Source organism: Cylas formicarius, unplaced genomic scaffold, assembly GCF_029955315.1.
Source record: "Cylas formicarius isolate icCylForm1 unplaced genomic scaffold, icCylForm1.1 PGA_scaffold_10__41_contigs__length_53128322, whole genome shotgun sequence".
Taxonomy (NCBI): Eukaryota; Metazoa; Arthropoda; class Insecta; order Coleoptera; family Brentidae; genus Cylas; species Cylas formicarius.
The window spans coordinates 15,143,347-15,163,608 of record NW_026844214.1 but is presented as its reverse complement, the minus strand read 5'-3'; the positions used below and the strand labels follow the sequence as shown (position 1 = coordinate 15,163,608).

General features: G+C 33.9%; 1 protein-coding gene across 1 annotated transcript; it reads left to right on the top strand.

The window, feature by feature from the left end:
* The first annotated feature begins 1,794 nt into the window (after positions 1-1,794).
* On the top strand, positions 1,795-17,220 carry LOC132708307 (glutamate receptor ionotropic, delta-2-like). Its single transcript, XM_060680564.1, has 9 exons — positions 1,795-1,926; positions 1,992-2,155; positions 5,713-6,036; positions 8,173-8,297; positions 10,683-10,853; positions 10,906-11,129; positions 13,510-13,721; positions 15,421-15,692; positions 16,995-17,220. The coding sequence occupies exons 2-9, from the start codon at positions 1,997-1,999 to the stop codon at positions 17,218-17,220; spliced, it is 1,713 nt and encodes a 570-aa protein (XP_060536547.1). The 5' UTR covers positions 1,795-1,926; positions 1,992-1,996.
* Positions 17,221-20,262: the final 3,042 nt, after the last annotated feature.

Below are 20,262 nucleotides of genomic sequence, written 5' to 3'. Positions count from 1 at the left end.
TAGTAGTAGCTTCGTTTTTAAACTTTCGTTATTAAACTTCTTACAATTTGACGTGCAGAACACAAGAAATATACCCAACGGGGAGAAACAAAGAGATCTGTTCTCGCAGGGCACATTTGGACAGAATCAAATAGACATAGGTCAGGATTACAGTAAAGGAAACCCACTGGAAGGAGGGAAAGTTTATCTTCATCTCAGCTACTTTCATCCAACGCAACATCTTTAGTCGTCCAAGCGTAGAAATCGCGGCACTCTGGCAACCTCTGGTGTCACGAACTTTGACTTGCCTCACCCGTATAAATTCGAGTAGCTTCGATCGTAGCGCTCAGTTTTCACTTGATAACGGCTAGTGATACTAGCCGAAACGTTATATTGAAAACGTTGTTAGACAATGGAAGTTCGAAACGCCAATATTGACCATAATGCTTCGCCCCTTCTACAGAACTCCTTCCATAGAAACATTATGAAATTAATGCAGTTATCAGCGTAAGACATAAGGTTCGTCATAATACTTACCTATGTTAATTACTCAACAAAATTGCTACAACTTAATAAGAAACAATTAATTAATTACCCTTAATTCCCTGTTTGGGATTTACTGTAAAAAGCGGCGTATTTCAACTTTTGAAAATTGTGGGACAGGTTCAAATTTTGCAGTCACACACACAAAAAAAGTTATACATTACATTAACACTATTATATAGCAATTATTTTGATGCAATTTGTTTTTTCAGATTATCTAGAAAACTACTCCTTTCAATGAAGGAACATAACAATTTCTGATTTTTTTAAATTAGTTTCTGACCTTGTGACCTTAAAATACAGGGTTTGGTTTAAATTTTTTGAAGTATATACTAAAAAACTCATTTTCGCAATATAATCGATATTGTCGGATGTACTTTCCAAAACCTTTTGTTAATCTAGAATTTATATTTTTGTAAACCCTTTATCGGCACGGAATTCGTTAGGGATAGTCTATCGTGTGTATGTGGATACCGCCTGTCACATTTTTGATGGTTTTAACACCTTTTAATAAAGCTATAAAGCTAGTGAAATATGGCACAAGCAGAAATTATCTTGAATATTTAGTAGTTTGGTTATGGTTTGGATAGGGTTTTTCACGTAGGATCGAGTGGCTTAATCACTTTTCTTCCGAAGCTCACAAATTTTGTTACATAAAGTAAACTTTTATTTTTGTATGGAACACCCTGTACGTCTTTAATTGATTTCATTAGGCTTGTTATTAACTTATCAAAAATATATAAGATAATTTTAATATTAAATGCGTATTGATAATATACTCCTATTATATCCAGTTTTTTTTAAATTTTCTTATATCTTCGGTTTACATGAGCGAACCAAATGTTTGATAACTAAAGTATATTAGGAAAACGGACACCTTTTTTCCATGGCCTACTAGCTTCGTAAAATTATTAAAACACATAGACGGTGTTTTTGTGCGTCTCAGAAGAAAACTGAGCACGAAACTGGACCCAAGGTAAAAAAAACCCTATCCGGGCCAGTTTTTACTGCTTCGATAAAAATCCACGATAGCTAGACGTTTCTGTTTGCGTCTGCTTTCATTTCATGAAGAAGTAACGATGAGTCACGAAAGCCGCAACACGCTAGCTTTATTAATAAAACGATAAAAATGGGACCACACTGGAATATTAAAATAACTTAAAATTTAATTAATACTGTCAAATGATGACGTAGAAAGTTGCGGTTATCCTTGCGTCGTAAATAATTAATTACCGAGTTTATCGACTCATTGTGATCATAGAATGTCGCCTATCACCGTCATACTTTTTCTTCTTGGATATTTTTGTGTAGTAAATTCATTTATTGAACCTCAAATTGTTAAAAACTATTTTAAATGCAAGGGTGTCAGTTATATTATCATCTTGACATGTTTAAATAAATACGGTATGTGTTTCTGAGTTGGTTTAGTCGAATCATTTCGGTATATGGCTAATTATATATTTTTTTAGATCAAATGAAAGTGTTTAAAATGCTAAATGGAAGTACTGGAAAAATGATTGCAGTATCGAATCTTAATTACATTAATATATTTGATGCTTTGTATACGAAACACCGAAGAACTGGGATTGTTGCTGATGCCGATTGCACCAACATTGATAATTTACTCGTCAAAGTAGGTTTTAAGAAACGATTTCTTTTAACAGTAACTACGCTTACGCTCAATAATTTTATTATTTCGTCAATTATAGTTCAGTTGGTTGTTTAATATTTTCACTGCCTTAAAAGTGAAATTCACTCCATGAAAACTTAACAAACTTTCCAGATACCCTGACCAGTAGAGAGGGCATCAAAAATATAAAGATTGAATATTATATTAGGTTTATTTAGGGAAGATAAAATAGCATTAGCACCAATAGAAAATACCATGGCATAAGATTGTGATAAGTGATTTCGAAGCGAAGCAAATAGCTTTTTCGAAACACACGGAAAAACGGGTTATTCAACATTTCCACTGATATCAGCAGACACGTAATCGACATCTACCTCACTCACATCTGTCTTGTCCCTTACCTATAAGTATGTATGTTGGTATGTAGGTGTAAAATACACAACACCTGTGGTGTGTCTCAAATTACATCATCTTAATGACATCAATGACAAACTTTCAAAATAAATAAGAACTGAAAGTTCAGATTTTCACTAAATTATATACTTTGACGTGACAATTGTTTCGACAACAACGCGTCTTTGAGAAATTTTATGTGCCGATATGAATAATAAAAAGCAATTTTCTGGTTTTTTGTATACCCAAGCGAAAACATTTCTTTTTAAATTTGATAGATTATTTTCGAAATCAGTTAAAATTGTGCATGAAAAAAAAACAATGTAATACAGAAGAAGACTAAAAAGTGTAAATGAAGAACTGAAAATTTGACGGAAGATATGAAAATCTAAGTTCGCAATGTGATTTATGATTTATATAGATCGAAAAACCAGTTACGAAAGAACCTTTTAAAAACGTAGTGTTCTGGAGGTTAGACTTGTATCAGTATTAAAATTAATAATAAGCGTGTTCATTTTTTAAAGAAATAAAATGAAAATTGCACAACAAAATTGAGAAAAGTGGAATTTTTAGGGGAAACGTGAATATTTTCGAATGGAAGTGGTTCAAAATCTTGCCATAATAAGTTAGTAAAGAGTGTCAAGAGAGAAAACGGTTCTAATGTAAAAGTAATCTTTTTTCTTCCGTGGAACATACCGAGAAATTAAAAAGGATCGAGGACGAGTACTGGATGTCGATGTAGCACTGATGTTCAGTGTTCGAGAAAAACTTGGAAGACGAGGAATTTCATTCATTAAACAGCAAATTTTCATTTTTTTTGGATTTTAGATAGTTGCTAAAATTAATTGAATTCTTTAATATCGTTACTAATAAGATAAAGTTCAGTTTATTATTAATTGTTTTTGTGACTTTTTAACAACTCCTGCAATAACATTTTGGTAGTCTCTGTGTTTCTAACGATTGATACATGGTGTTTTAAAACAAATGCCAAAAACATAAGGAGGTGATTCCTTGTTTAAAATAAAGGATATTTTGTTATATAAACGTTGGGTCAAAAGCCAACCATTAGGGAGATAATCGCGTTAGAAATATGGTGAAAAATTTTGTTTTTATTTTTTATCTTAAAAACTAAAATAGATGGAACTATAAAATATTACGGAAGTATTACTATTATAAAAATACTTACTTCTATCATTCTTATCTATCAATTTCAAAATTTTCAAATAGGAAAACAAAATCTAAAGCAATGCATAATGAGATAAAAAAAGCTAGTGGGCTGCTGTCACTTCTTAAGGCGTTCCTTATTATTTCTTTATTTGAAGAGATTTGTTTCAATAATGGTGAATTTCACTAGTGCAGAAATGACATATGCATTTTATGTACAAGCGTAACTTTTTTTCGACATGCAATGTGTGGAAGCTGTAAGTTTAATGAAGAAAATGCAAGAGACAAAGGAATTTTTATTAAATATTGGTTCTGTCTATTTTTGTTTTTAGGATAAGAAATAAAAACCTTATTTTCCGCCATATTTGTAGCGCGATATCTCCTTAAGGGCTTTTGACTCAACTTTTATATAACAAACTACCCTTCATTTTAAAAAAGGAACTGTTCCTTTCTGTATTTGGAATTTGTTTCAAAAAAATCTAATTAGTGACCTTTAAACCTGCATGATAGGACTAGATTTGACTTCTTCTTCTTCTTGTATCAGCTTCTCCTTTGGAGGTTGTTGATCATCATGGCTACCTTCACTTTTGGTACTGCTGATTTAAATAATTCAATTGGCAATAGACTAAACCATTCTAGAAGATTGCGCAACCAAGAGATTCTTCGGCGCCCTACACTTCGTCTAATGAGTTTCAGCACCTCATATCTTGTACCGCGTGATACATATCCCAGGAAACTCAAGTTTGCCTTTTTTAATGGTAAAGAATATTTCGAGTTCTTTGCCCATTCTTCCTAACAGTTCCTCGTTTGTATGGATTTGACTAAACCATTGTTACTGGTAAACCCAACAAGCAATAATTTATTCATAGGTAGGGGACAACATGGTGGAGGCAGGTAGATGTCGAAAACGTGTTGACTGGTTTAACACTGAAAGTGTTGAATTTTAGGGTACGTTTAGAAAAAGCTTCTTGTCATGGATGCAAAAGAAATTGTGGAAAATTTGTATGGATGTTTGATAAGTGGAATATTCATTAAACAAGAAGCTTGAAAAGAAACCTGCCTATTTATTATAGAATGAAAGAAAAAAAAACGTAGTGATTGTTATTACTTTCGAAAAACTAAAAAGCAATCTAGACGATGAAACCACTATAATAATAGATTGGAGATTTAATTACATTCAGGGAATCAAAAAGTACATATCTGAAAACATGTATAATTTATCTAGATCAAACTTCGGTTGATATATAATACAGTATCCTAAGGGTTGTGGAATTGACCGGTCAAATTTTTGTGTGTCGATTGACCAACCAATTGATCGAAAAAAATGTAAAAATGCCATGAAATTTATATTTATTTAAGTTAATTTAAACTTCATCAGGAAGTCTATCTTCGCTCCTAATCCTAACATCTGCAACAAATAGATTTCGATTAAATTCAGTTTTTATACAAAAAAAAGTTCCTATGATTTCGAAAATATATCACATTTTGCATTTTGAAACTGTTTCAAAATGTCACTTGGTTGAAATTGAATAATACTAAATAAAAATTATGTAACTTCTGCAAAAACTTTGCGACGGAGGATAAAATACCTTGTCCAGATATCTTTATTAGTTTGGCTCTTGCTTTGAGTATCCAACAAATTTCTAAGCAGTTGGCTAGAGCGTAATTGGATGAGGCCTCAAAAAATTTGCAGCGAAGGAGAGATTATTTTGGAATGCGACAAATGCTGAGAGAATACAGATTTATTGATTTAAAGATCGGTACCCACTGCCCATAATGATCTCCGGATCTCAAAATATTTAGTTGCATTCAAGTAGGTTGCGGACACAATCGTCTCTACTCAAAGCGTCCATCAGAATTTCATATCTTGGTATTATCTCACCAATGACAGTGCTAATGAATATTTTACGTTTAATATTAGTCTTACGCCTAAAAAAGGAACTTAGGAACTTAGGGCATTTTAAAATCGTCTAATATTGCCGAGATTGCCTTTCTGATTTTAGTGCGGAAGGTACAAATTATTCGATCCTAAATACCGGTGGTTGATACTCGCCTCGTCTAAAAACTATCGCGACATATTCGAGGGAGTGGATATAAATGTTGACGTGGATATCACTGTGGTATATCCAGCAAGGAATTCAAATTCGACAACGAAATACATTTTCATGGATATCTACAATCCCGCATCTGAAGGAGGCGGTTCTTTAAAGACGACGCATTTGGGATTCGATAACGATTCACTTGATCGGCGTTTACTGGAACTGGAAACTAATAAAAACTGGATTAGAAGGGATCTCACTGGAGTTACGTTTAACGCCATGGTGGTCGTAAGTATAAAAAGATGTTACTTAGGGCCCGTGATGATATGACCGAGCACATTCCCATTGGAAGTTTGCGACGTCCAGGATATTATCAGAATTTGATGGTAGCATCATAGCTAAAAAGCATCCAGCTTATTGATGACAGCAGCTTTCAATGTCCATGTCTCACATCTAAAATTGACCATATGCAGGAAATAAGCACCCTTTTTCGTGTACACGTGGATACTACTACATAAGACTTGTTTCCCGGATTTGAATGTTTTACAGTGTCTTTCAGCATTCAACCAGTTGCCAAGATATTTAAAATAACTTACGCGTTCCACAACGTCACCGTTTAATAGAAGCTATCCAGGATCTATTGGCACCTTTTCCACTACACTAGGTCTTACTTATGTTAATGTTTACGAACATGCTTCGCTTCGTTAACTGAGTTCAGCATATTTTGAAGGTCCATGAGTATGGTGATATCATCGGCCTATCTTATATTGATAATTACTTCTCCTTCGATCTTTACACCTTGTCTCCCGTTGCAGGTAGCATCCCGAAACATGTATTCCGAATGTACATTGTCTCCAATTTTGGTTTCGACTGAAGGGTAGATACGTTGTTAATGAAGATAGAGCCTCGCGTTTTCGCAAACCTTGCTTAGTTTTTAAAATACAGGGTGATTTTGGAAATTTGAAGTTTTGGGGCACCCGTCGTATCTAGGATATCCATTAAAATATCGGAAAGATGAACAGCGCATCCAATATAGATTTTTACGTAGAATTCAGTGGCGCAGTTAGTTTTTTCTAAATGTTTTCGCCTTATTGAAAAAAATATCTATATCTTATGGGCCATTTTGATTCCGCTTAGTATGAGCTTCTCAAAAATGTATGACAGTATGGGGTTATTTATATAAATGACCTCACAAAAATGATTTTTTAAAATGTTCATGAATGTATTTGCGGTAGGCCTTGGAAAAATGATTTATTAAATATCGAAAATAGTTGCCTTATTTATTCCTGACACCACTTACACAATTACTTTTAAAATTTGCATGAAGCCAACTTAGTTTAATATTAACATTTTATTTGTAACATTACGCATTGCTTTGTGACCTACATATTATTAAGAAAGATAAACCAAAACGTGAACAAACAATTATGGAAAATGATAACGAAGGAGGGAAGGAAAGTGATTAAATATTAGCTTTTTTTTCAAATCAGTACATCATTATTTTAATTTATAAAGCTATTTTTTAGCTTTAGCTTTAGCCGCTCAAAATGTCGACCATTATCTCTAACGCAAACAAACTTTATTTTAAGATACGAACCTAAAATTCACTGGACGTACTCAGATTTGTCTATAAAGCCTAAACTTTTTTTATTTATTTTAAATGAAACACCATGTATATTTTTGAAAAATGGTGATGGAACGTATGGATATTTGCACTTTTTGTTTGTTTCCTAAAATTCCACAATATAATGTACAAATGGAGCTCCTCATAATATAATGTTTTTGCATATGTATATTTGATCTCTTTGCGAAAAAGTTCATTAGCTAAACCGGTGGTTGTAAGTGTTCAGCTTTCTAAATTAACATCATATTAGGTTTTTTAATGTTATATTCAACAAGCATCTAATTCATTCTGGTTAGCATATTTTTTTTAGGTGTAAGTTTATTGCATTGTCTTGTTTTGTAACTTTTGCAGCCATCTAATCTCTCCCTCCGTACACATGAACAATAAGGAGCAACAGTAATTTTTATTCATATGTAATTCTGTTTGACGTTGAGTCGTCATTAAGATTAATTATAATTGGCTGTTATTTGTTATATGTTATTTTGTATGCAAATTTAAGTATTTTCAATTCTTAAAATCTGCTGTACTGCATTTTTTTAAGCAACGCATGGTCAACAAAAGTCAACACTACCACCAATATCAGCCGACGTGTTGTCGATATGCATCTGGCTCGTCCCCATCTTGTCATTAAACAATGAATAAATTATTGATTTTTGGGTTTACTCATTAACATGAGGTACGAAGGTCGAAATTACTTTTTGAACGAGGGCCCATCAAAACCGAAGAAGATATACTTTGAGGCAAACTTTTTAAAATTAATTTATAATGGCCATAGATTTATGAGATTGAACTTATTCTAGCTTCATGATCCGTTTGTGGGGAACTACGAAGATTATATAATAAGCGATGACCACAGAGAGATAAACACTTACGACAGGTTTCACTATCGCTTGATGTACCAGTGCAAGGATCACCATAATTTCAGGTAACTTTTTAAACCTTATATTTCTGCGCAGCGTAGAAGACAAAGAAAAGGTTGTACGGTTTTGTGATTGTAGTTTTTGTTCAACAAATGTTTGTCATAGAACTTAATTGATTTTCTCATACTATTGTTTGATTGATTTGTTCTATAGTTGTCGTAGAACAAAATTTGTAACCTTATAGTGCTATATCCTTACTCGCTTTATTATGAATCCAGTATTGCATTGGATAAAATATGAAATGGTGTAATAGCGAAATGATTGTAAGCCAGGTGCAGTGTCTTAAATAAACTTGTTTGCGTGCAATATTAAATGCGCATTTATAATGCACGCCGATTATATCGATTTTTTCTTAATTGCCAGATTTTGGGTAATATATAGCAGAAATGAAAATAACTTTTTTTCATTTGTGAGTTTTAGTAGAAAAGTAAGTACTCCACTGGAGTGTACTTAAAAAACCCTATCTAGAACAGTTTTTGTTATTCCAAAAAGTTTACGCATAATCGAACTACAAAAGGGAGATACGCTGTAATATCTTTACTGTGCAGTCTGTCCCACATAAATCAATTTTGAGAGAGGATGGTAATGTGCGACCATGAAGAATGAAGAAGTTAAAATCTGCCATTGAAAAGTACACTATTATGATGACTATTTAGATGTAATTAAAACAAAATTATCTTGAAAATAAAAAATGTTACGTAAAGAATAAAAATATTATAAATTCGGGGCCTAGTAAGAACAAACCTAGCAAAAAGTCTTCCTAATCTTTGAATTAGCAAGAGTGTCAACTCACAACTCTGACACCAATATTATGAAATATTATCTTGATTGAGACTTTTATTTCTGTTATGTTCTGACTTTTACTTTATGTTTACAAGTTGCTACAATCTAAAAATTGGTTTAGAAAACGCCAAATAATTCTATCTAATGACCTAATTTAGATTCCGCTTCCAAGATTTGCCAATTTTTACAAAATCAAAGATAGTTCTCGCGTATATTGTGTTTAATGTGTGTAAAAATTGAAGCGTCGCGGGCAGCATTGATATTTTCGTGGAGAAGAGGATGAATGATTCTCCGCACATGCCTTTAAATTTCACACATTATCCTGTACTTCGCATACTTTATGAACAGCTACTTCCACAGACTTAACTCATTTTCTCAGAACATTTAAAGACATCTATGCATATTTTGAAAAACTACTGTCGTAATAATATTACATCTAAACTATAACCTGTCGAATTGACGAACATAAATATGTTGGTTAGTTTTGGTTAGTTGAGCCCCATTGTCTTATTGGTTATCTTGAAATGACAAGATTATTGGTTAAAAATGACCGCGCATGCTCATATTGAATTGGCTTTCACAATTGTTTTTTCAATAGTCGCCTCAAAACTTCCTGTATTATCAGCATAGGGGCCTTCTATAGGTTTAATAACTTTATGCATTTTGTCAATTCCTGTTATTATGCATGGAGAAATTAACTATCCAAATTGTTTATACTATAGAGTTTACGATTATAAAAAAGACCTGAAAAAATTGGGTTTAAAAATAAATGAGTTAATTTAGAAAATTGAATGTTGATAACGTATAGTATTTTCAAGGTCCCCTGTTTATTTATACTTTTTTTTTAATATAAAATAAAAAAACATAACTCTTGCAGGAAGATTTTGTAAAATGTTCTGTGATAAAGAACTCAATAAGAGCAGCCGTTCGCTATTCAGGGTGGATAATAGATAACAATTCTTTGCGGAAAACGAGACTGACCAAATTTTCATTCTAGATTTTCTAATAAGCTCTATCGATCTTGAACATTTTCATGGCTGCCGATTTATTAACTTCCACTTAATTCGGAATATAATGCCAATGAATAGACTAAAAAGTTGAGGCAGGAAAGTGCACTAGGCCGAATCTTTTAAATTCTACAGCCACTCAAATTTATAGCTGTGATTACTTTGAAACGGTTTTATATATAAATTTGTGTGATCTATTAAATATGTTTGGAATTACTAGAATAATTCAAAAAATGCGATAGTATAATAGTTTGCTCTATATAAAATTTCAATGACGCTGCTGTTTTTCGATAAAACTAGCAACATTGCTTTATTGAAAACATTCTGTAGTGACCGAACAAAAACAAGCAACCAGATTTTCAGAACGATCCTATGTAATGCTTTTGTGAATGTTTATGAAATTATTCATACATTAATTTGCACGTATTTGATTCTTTTCATATATTAAATTTACTACCTATTTTCTCTGTACGGTGCTCTCAAGTGCTTTAACCAAAACTTCAGTTTAATGTTCGCTGCCGCTGAAACTCTTCGACAAATTCTAGTTATTTAGCTATGCCTAACTAAATTCCGCATAAATCATTTTCTGACGTTTTCCAGCTTCAACACGAGCTGGGGAAAATTATACGGTTATAAAACCTCCAACGGCACGATGGACGGACTGGTGGGAGAAATGGAGCAACGACGGGTGGACATGGGATTGTCTCCACTGTTTATACAAGAAGATAGGGCCAAAGTGATTAGCTACGGCAGAAGAACCTGGTTTTTAAGGTGTTCGCGACGATTTCTACGGCGACCAAAATGTACTGAAGACATCTTCCAGGTCTGCCTTCGTATTCAGAAACCCGAAATCTTTAAACTCGTTGGAAATATTTGTCCGACCCTTTTCGGCGGCTCTGTGGTTCGCAGTTTTCTTATTGGCGATCGTTTCGGCCTTCGTCTTGAGATTTAGTCTACGTTGCGAGACCAACCACAGAGTCGATACCCCTCTCGAGTCTACTTGGAGTTACGTCATCTTGTCTGTAATCGGTTCGTTTTGCCAACAAGGTATGGTATGTCTCAAAGTATACCGTCTTGCCTTTTGACGGCAATTACTGAAATTACTCGTCGTTGCCAATAAAACAGCTGACCGCTCGGTATTGTCGGACAGATCATCAGGGATAGATTTTTAAGGCCTAATAAAGATATAAAAATTATTAAGTTTATCAAATTCTGTTCTTGCAACTAGATTCAAAATAAATAGTATTTTGTAACAAATATTCTTGAATTTCATGTTTTGTACTTGAAGAATTTGGAGTTTTTTGTAGCAGATAAGAGCAAACGGTTTGGAACAAATCCCTCTGATCTAGCTTGAATTATGGTTAGGACTTCCTTTTCTTTTCATTTATTTCATTTATTTCCTTTGGATATCGTATCATATGTACCGAACCAAATACCTCTATGGAGGGTTTATCCAAAGTAAGAACAATCTGGTTAGGGAATATTTAATCATATTCTGTTTATTATTGTCCAGACATTGTGATTCAAAATCAAGTTTTTTCTTTCTCATTAAATAGTTTACTGTTAACAATATTCTTTATCGAGAATATTGGAGTTTTTGGAAGTAGGCAGGTTTCTTTCTTGTTTAATGACTTCTCTACTTATTAAACATTCACACATATTTTTCACAATTTGTTTTCCATCTAATAAACTCGTAAAGAGCTTTTTCGAAACGTACGGTAAAACGGATTATTCAACACTGCCACTGCTATCAGCCGACACGTGGTCGACATCTACCTTACACGTCCCTGTATGTCCATTAATTATGAATAAATTATTGTTTGTTGGGTTTACTCCAGTAACAATACGTCGTAATTACGTTTTACGGGAGGGTTCGACAAAAGCCAAGATGTATCTTGAGACGCACATTACGTCGACAAGAGCAATAGAAGTGGTGTTTTTTTCTATAGATTATCACCATAAACATGACACCTGTGATAGGGTATTATACCTTTGAAAATATCTAACGCTCTACAAAATACGACTTGTTTATCATAACATCTAAAGTGAGGGGCAAATCACCACCCGAAATTGGTACACCAAATTTTACACAACCATTTCTCAGGTTTTATGCCATATTTCGCGGATTTCACAAAGATTTCACGGATTCCCGATATCGCAGGTTTTACAAAGATTTGTAAAATGTTTGTATTCTGCCCTACTTACTAATTTTCGAAACGGGCATAAAACTTATATATTTTTCTATTTTTTGCGAAATTATGCATGTCTCTTTAAATTTGGAAAAGTAATTTACCTAAGAAGTTATGAAAAATGCATATATTTAAAAAAATATAGTAACTTACCGGCAGTATCCATCTGACATAGTAACTAGATATAATATAAATTTCAAATTTTGGGAATATGGTGTAGTCCATCCGCCTAATATGATTAAGGTGTCAACACTACTAGTTACAACAAAAATTGCCAGAAAAATTTCTTTAATTATTAATATAGAATGCTTCAAAAAATACAAATTAATAAAGTTCCACCAATAAAAATCGATTAATTGAAAAATGATGTTTGTAAAATTAATTAAAATGCAACCAAAAGTCACAGCGTCAATTTATAAATAACTGAAGAATAGTTATTTAATAAATACTTGGATTTTTTTTAGTTTGACATGTTTACTACAACCGTTATACTTTCACAAATATTTCTCACAGATATCGAAGATTTCACAAATTTGAGTGATTTGACGGAGCTGGTGCACTAGAGTCCACGCGTGATTAATCTCTGGATCTAAACCATGAATGATGAACAGTTTTTCGGAAAGATGAACTATTTCAGCAAAATTGTGAAGGTTAATAATGATACATCTTTCCATTTTTTGCAACCTCATACAAATATAGATTTGTTTAAATAATAGTTTTGTTTGATGTGGAAATAATAATAGGTACACGCCATTCATAATTCTATTATTGATGTAAGCTATCCTTTAAGTATCCAATTAGGACTGTCAACAATTGTAGATTGCGGTTGACATATTTTAAAAAACTATATATTTTACGAAAAAAAGCTCGAAATTCGAAGAAAACCAAAGAATTTAAGAAGAGAACGAGAATTTTAATACTGCTTATTTTTTTGCATTACAAATCTACACGTTTCTTGAACATTAAACGCGTTTTTTTTTTCATTATAATGGTTAATCTAAATTAGCGGTAAAGTACATCGACAGAATTTTGAATAAAAAAAAGCAAGCCACTGACTTTTGGACAAATAAAAATGTGCTCCCATTTTACGAAATATCGAAGATGAACTTTTCCATAGCGCCTATGTTTTTAAGTTACGTAAAAATGACTGAAATGTTATATATTTTAAAAATAGGGCTAAAAGAACGCCCCACGAGCGCCTATTGGCGCGATTTTATAGCAGAACCGTAAATCCATAGGTGTAAACGCAGTTCCCGCCTTCTTCTGTGGCAAGATTGGAATCATATCACTTCTGCTAGTCACGACGATGGTCTATCAATTTTACTCGGCTAGTTTGGTTTCCTCGTTAATCAACGTACCGCTGGTACTGATCAATAGCCTTGACAATCTCCTGAGGTCCAATTTGAAGATTGGCATAGAGAACATTGCATTTAACATACAATATTTTAAGGTGAGAATATTTTTATGAGCAGTAGATTTTTTACGATAACAAAAAAAATCATTCCGCGTAAAACTTAAACTGAACTAAAAATTAATTCCTTCCATCTAGCGTGCGTGCGTGCGTCACTTTTCCACGTCAGTTTCGTTTCCCTCGGATCCGAGCCGCTTCGGACATTTCCGGGATTTTAACGCACGGGTTTGGGAGCAATCGGATGTTTTCGGAGATATTTCCTACGCTTTGAATTTTGACGTTTGTCAATTCTGTCGGTCATGTCAGTGAATGTTTTTTTTTCTTTACGCTTAATTGGGTCCATCTACAATTCGAATATGCACCCATTTTCCGGCATCCGCCGAGGAAAATTGACCGATAACAATTTTTCAAGCACACAACACCCAAGGCGTCAGTGAACGTATTCTTGTTGTTTTGCGAAAATGTACCCAAAAACTAACAGTCGTAGAGGAAGTATAGTATGCGACACGGCCGTTTACCGCACTTGTTGCATAATGTATTATTTTTTGTTATGAACTTATTCCAATCATTGTGATTAGCTTTCCTTAACTCCACTACAGGATAAGTTAACAGAATCTCCTTTAAGTTTTTTTTCATTTTATTAAATATATGCTAGAGCAAAACGTATGACTCCTCAATATTCATTTTGATAATAACTGCTTTGAGCTGAAATTTCGAGTAGCAATAAATCAAAAAAGGTCTTAAATTGGAACTCTTAAGGGAAAAAACAAGGTAAGTAACCTGATAAGTTCTCGGAAAAAAGTAGGAAAAAACATGGTTTTGTACTTTTAATTTTATTTTTCAAGATAAACATGTTTCAACTCTATAGTATGTCTAAGCGTGTTTCCAATTTTTTTAAGCCGTTTCAAAAAATTGAATTTTGGAAATTTAATTGGAAATTAATAGGCATTCATTTGAATGATTAACTCCTCGTTATACATAAACTTTTGTCCACCGAGCCAAGTTTGGAAACAATAAATAGGCGCTCGGGGTCGACTCTGGTAAATACAGTGAATGTTGTGATGATTGGAACTTTAATTACGTAATTTAGACATCGTACTGCACAGGTGCGCTGTGCTTTGTAACAGGATCTTTTTTTTTCTGGTGAGGACCCTTTCTCTTTATTTCTTTACCGAGCCGTTGCAATAATAACGACTGGTACTCTCTTCTTATCGTTGTTCCCTTTCTCTGTAGATGATTCCGCGAGCATCCCACGGTGCCATAACCTTACTGGCCGACTTGACCGTCTTCACCTTCTTTGGAGCCCGTTCAAAAATCCACTGTTTTGATTGTTATGTTTTCTCTGGAGTGTATCCGTGTCCTACCAACAGTTGTCGCAGAAACTCAAAGATTGCAGCAGGAAAACAACATTTTTTCTCACCAAATTTTTCGTGCAAAATTGACGCCACTGCGATAAGCCTGTCGTCTTAATTATTTTGGCGCACTTTAGTTCCTCGACTTAAAATCATATCGTGAATTTTGTCAATTATTTCAGGTGCATTATTTTACGGTGCATTCGGATTTGCATGTGTGGATGTATTACCGTATTTAAACTTATTCACCCATTTGCAAGAAGTTGCAAAGACGTGCCATGAACTTCGTGCAACTCGACTTTCAGCGTCAAACCTTTCAAATACTGCTTATTTTCGAAACTTGAAATGGATTCGGTAACTATTAGGAAATCTGTATTTAATTTAAGCGGACCACTGATCCGTCGGCTCTCCGTTTGTACAATAAGTGGGTCTTGGACAAGGAAGACGAAGCCTATCTAAATGCTTCAGATGGACTCCAATTGATGAAAAAAGGTCAATACGCTTTCCACGTTGAACTTGTTAAAGCGTACGCATATATGAAAGCCAACCTAAGAGATGACGAAATATGCGAGGTGACCCAACTACCCATGTTTTCGGCGATCAGCACCTACGCCAATTTTGTAAAGCACTCACCGTTTCAGAATCTTATCAACGTGTGGTGAGTTGGAACTGTGGTTCTTGCATACAGGCAGTTATGTAGTTAAAAAACACAATAAATATATTACGAAGTGACTTTAGCTTAGATTATTTTTTTACTTTACAATACTTTGTAGACTTACAAGTTTATGCAGCAGGTCTTGCATACATTTATAACCTGTTAGGTATGGGCAACCAATGAAAGCTACTAGGGCAAATTCGATACCACTCATCCTTCATTTGCGATAGTCACTAAGATAGATTCCTATTTTTGAAATTGCAGCAAGTCTTTAGTCTTAGAGCAGGCTGATTAAATTTTTCTCCCATTGTAAGAGGCATGTCTCTAAAGTTCTGGGAATTGTGCTATAAATAAATTGCGTAGTAGTTATTGGTTCATAACCATGAAATGCATCAAAATCTCAAAAAGCAATTTTGTTTTTGTGGAAAGAAAGTGAAAACTTCAGACATTATTGACATTTGTGGGAGTATTTGGTGAGTTTGCAGAATCCACAAATACTGTCTATCAGTGAATCGATCATTTTAAAACCGGTAGAACATCACTAAAACACGATCTAGAGAGCGCCCAAACACCTTTAGAAATGAAAGAAACATTACTGCTATCGAACAACTACTGCAAGAGAGGTGAAATTCGTCAAATTAGGGATGAGTTTGAGGGTTGGCAAGATTTCGGTTCTTTGAACCTGAAGGAGATCATCCACCTAAGGCGCAGTTCCAACTTTTGTATGATTGATTGATTAATCTTTTTACAAAACTTCTGGATTCCTCCTGCGTCGGTTTTAGCTTAGTCGAAAATGCAGCATTTTCGACTTAGCAGAAACCGACGCAGGAGGAATCCACAAGTTTTGTAAAAAGCATTACAGTAGCCTGTGGAAGTTTCTTTGAAAAATGATTGATTATCTGTCAAAATATACTACAATTAACGCAAAATATTATTGTCAAAAAACGGCCTGGAAAGAAGTTATTTCAACAGAATGATGCAAGAAAAACGGAGGAGGTTTTGAATGATTGACGAAGAAAATTGCTTCCGCAGCCTACTGGTTCCCTGAGATGTTGCCCATAGTGATTATCATCTGTTCGCAGATTTCAGAAAAACCCCTTCGCCGTAAAGCGTGCTATAAATAGGTGGAATGAGCAGACATCGAAAAAGTTCGACTTTAAAAAGAAGTTTATCATTTTAATAAATGAATTTAGTTAAACGGATATCATGTTGAAAAACACTATATAAATATTACAAATTCCCAAAATTTTGGAAACATCCCTAGTGTATACTTTACTAAAGATATTGATTGATGTTAAAATTTAGTCTACAGAGGATTGCTGAGAGTGGAGTAATGCGCAAAGAACTGGAATTCTGGCACGATAAGAAGCCAGAATGTGTTTACGCTTCAAACATCAACACCGGCATAGAAGAATTCTATCCAGCTATATCGGTTGTGGGGGTCGGACTAGTGTTCGGTCTCAATTTGTTGATGTTAGAAATATTGTATAATCTCTGGACGCAAAATAGATTACTACAATTTATTAATTAGTAAGGAATAAAATCCCACAGTGTAAAGCATTATTACATTCAAGAGTTAACCATTAAATAAACATTGCATTTCTGATATATTTTATTAAATAAGCTCATCGGTCTAAAGATCGTTAATAAAGCGTAAAATTCGATGATTATAAGAAGCAACTGTCACCTATAACTTTTATATTAATTTTTTATTATTTATTATATATTTTTCCACCTTCTCAATTTACAAAAATATGAGCCTTGATAATTCGGATTCGCTGATGACAACAATATTCAAATAAATCACTTATATTTGACTGATTAAAAAACAATGATTGCAATTGGTTTCGGCATTTTCTTTTTCTTGTTTTTCCAGCTTTCACGACAGAAAAAGATAAAAGTGCAAAATTCCTAGGTATGCTCTCGGGGACCAAATGAAGTTGCTTTTAACAAAATAGATCAACGAGGAAAAAACTTTTTTAAATAAAATTTATAGACGTAGTGAACCATTAATATTTTATTAATACAATTTGAGTTCTTATATGCAGTATAGTGTGATAACTGAGGATAAACCATTGGAGGAGAAGAATCATTGGTTTACAATATAAGATGGTCGTGAATTTAAACGTTAGACTTTCGATCCCAAAATTTAATTATCTGAGGGAGACAATACTGATATATATATATATATATATATATATATATATATATATATATATATATATATATATATATATATATATATATATATATATATATATATATATATATATATATATATATATATATATATATATATATATATATATATATATATATATATATATATATATATATATATATATATATATATATATATATATATATATATATATATATATATATATATATATATATATATATATATATATATATATATATATATATATATATATATATATATATATATATATATATATATATATATATATATATATATATATATATATATATATATATATATATATATGATGACACTATATTCCGGGGAGGATATTTTGAACGACCCAATATACAAACTAGTCACCAGAGATCCCACGACATATTTGGAAAAAACAACTAAAAACAACTAACAAAATTCTCGATTCATCAATAAACGAGGATACAAAGAAGAAACTTATTCCGAGGGAAAAATCGAGTCGTTGCCCAAAATTCTACGGGCTCCCAAAGATCCATAAGGACGGGGTTCCCCTGCGTCCAATCGTAAGCGCCTTTAACTCACCATTATGCAAGCTGGAAAAACATCTGGCCAGTGCACTTCAGCCTATAGTGGAAAAGGCAGATTCCTATGTTAAAAAACTCAGAACATTTCACTCAGATTTTAGGTTCTCTCAGGATGGACAAGGACGACATTATGGCAAGTTTCGATGTCAAATCCCTCTACCCGAGTATTCCAGTAGAAGAGGCACTCTTGCTTATAGAAGAAAACGAAGATCTTCCGCCATACATAATGGATCTGTCAAGACATTGCCTGAAAAACGCTTACTTTATGCACAACGGGAAAATTTACCGACAAATAGATGGAGCAGCAATGGGATCATCTCTCTCACCTGTGATTGCCAACCTCTTCATGATTTACTTCGAAAAGAAAGCAATAGAGAAGGCAAATCTGAAGCCAAAACTATGGACAAGATACGTTGATGACGTATTTGTTGTATGGCCTTTTGGCAAGGAGGAGCTTTTGAAATTCCTAGATCATCTGAATTCCATTCACCCAAGGATTCAATTTACAATAGAACTTGAAGAGGATAACAGTCTGCCCTTTTTAGATGTGCACATCACAAGGACCGAAGATGGACACTTGGAACACACTGTCTATAGAAAACCAACACACACTAATAGATATCTGAACGCTAAATCTCATCACCACCCATCACAGATACAGGCAGTGGCAAATACATTAATTGCTCGGTCCTTCAGGCTCACAAACGAGAGGAACAGAGATAAAGAACTGAAGAAAATTAGTACCTGTCTTCGACAAAACGGATACCAAAGGCGCACCATCAGCAAGGCAATCAGTAAACAACAACAGCCGCAGCAGAGAGTGCAGGACGAGACCCAACGAAGATCGATCGCTGTCCTGCCATACATCAAGGGGGTTACTGACAAAATCGGCCGAATATTACGGAAACACGACATATCAACGGCATACAAACCTGACCATACCATCGGAGCAATACTAAGAAACCCAAAACAAAAAATTACTCTGGAAAACCAAGGAGTATACAGTGTAGCATGCGGATCGTGCAGCCTGACGTATGTGGGACAGACCAACAGAAGGATTTCAGCCAGGCTCGAGGAACATCCTTTAGCCATAAGAAACAAACAAACAACATCTGCTTTCTTTCAGCACCAACATCAGACAGGCCATAAAATTGATTTCGGCACTTGCAAACAAATAGCTAATATTCCTGATTTTAGGACTAGGATTATACGAGAGGCCATCGAAATAGAAAAGTCCCGACACCTCAATACGAGAGACGACGCTCTGCATTTATCCAACACGTGGAGAACGATAATCAAACAGCAGAGCGATGCGCAGCAGCCAACGGGGACATCGCAACTACGATCGGGCGAAATTAACAACGCGACAATTCAGGGGGCGGAGCCACCTCCCCCCACGCACAAGCAGCACCGTTACCATCTCCGGCGCAGAGTATAAATACCGCACGCACCGCCGATAACCTCCCAGTGTTCGAAGTGTTTTCGGAGCGCGAGCATTGAAGATGCCAAGTGAGATTTTGGCGAAACGTCTGCAGGATTCCAGTCGGATGCAGGATTTGCAGGATTCCAGTCGGAGTTCAACGAGCGAACGGATGATATCTCGGAATATAGTGTCATCACATTTTTCATCCGTGAATCAATACGTGAGAATATATATATATATATATATATATATATATATATATATAGTATATATATATATATATATATATATATATATATATATATATATCCCCAATAAAATGTATAAAATCATGTTATATTTATATTTATATATTGACGATATTGATATTAGATATGGAACTGAGCC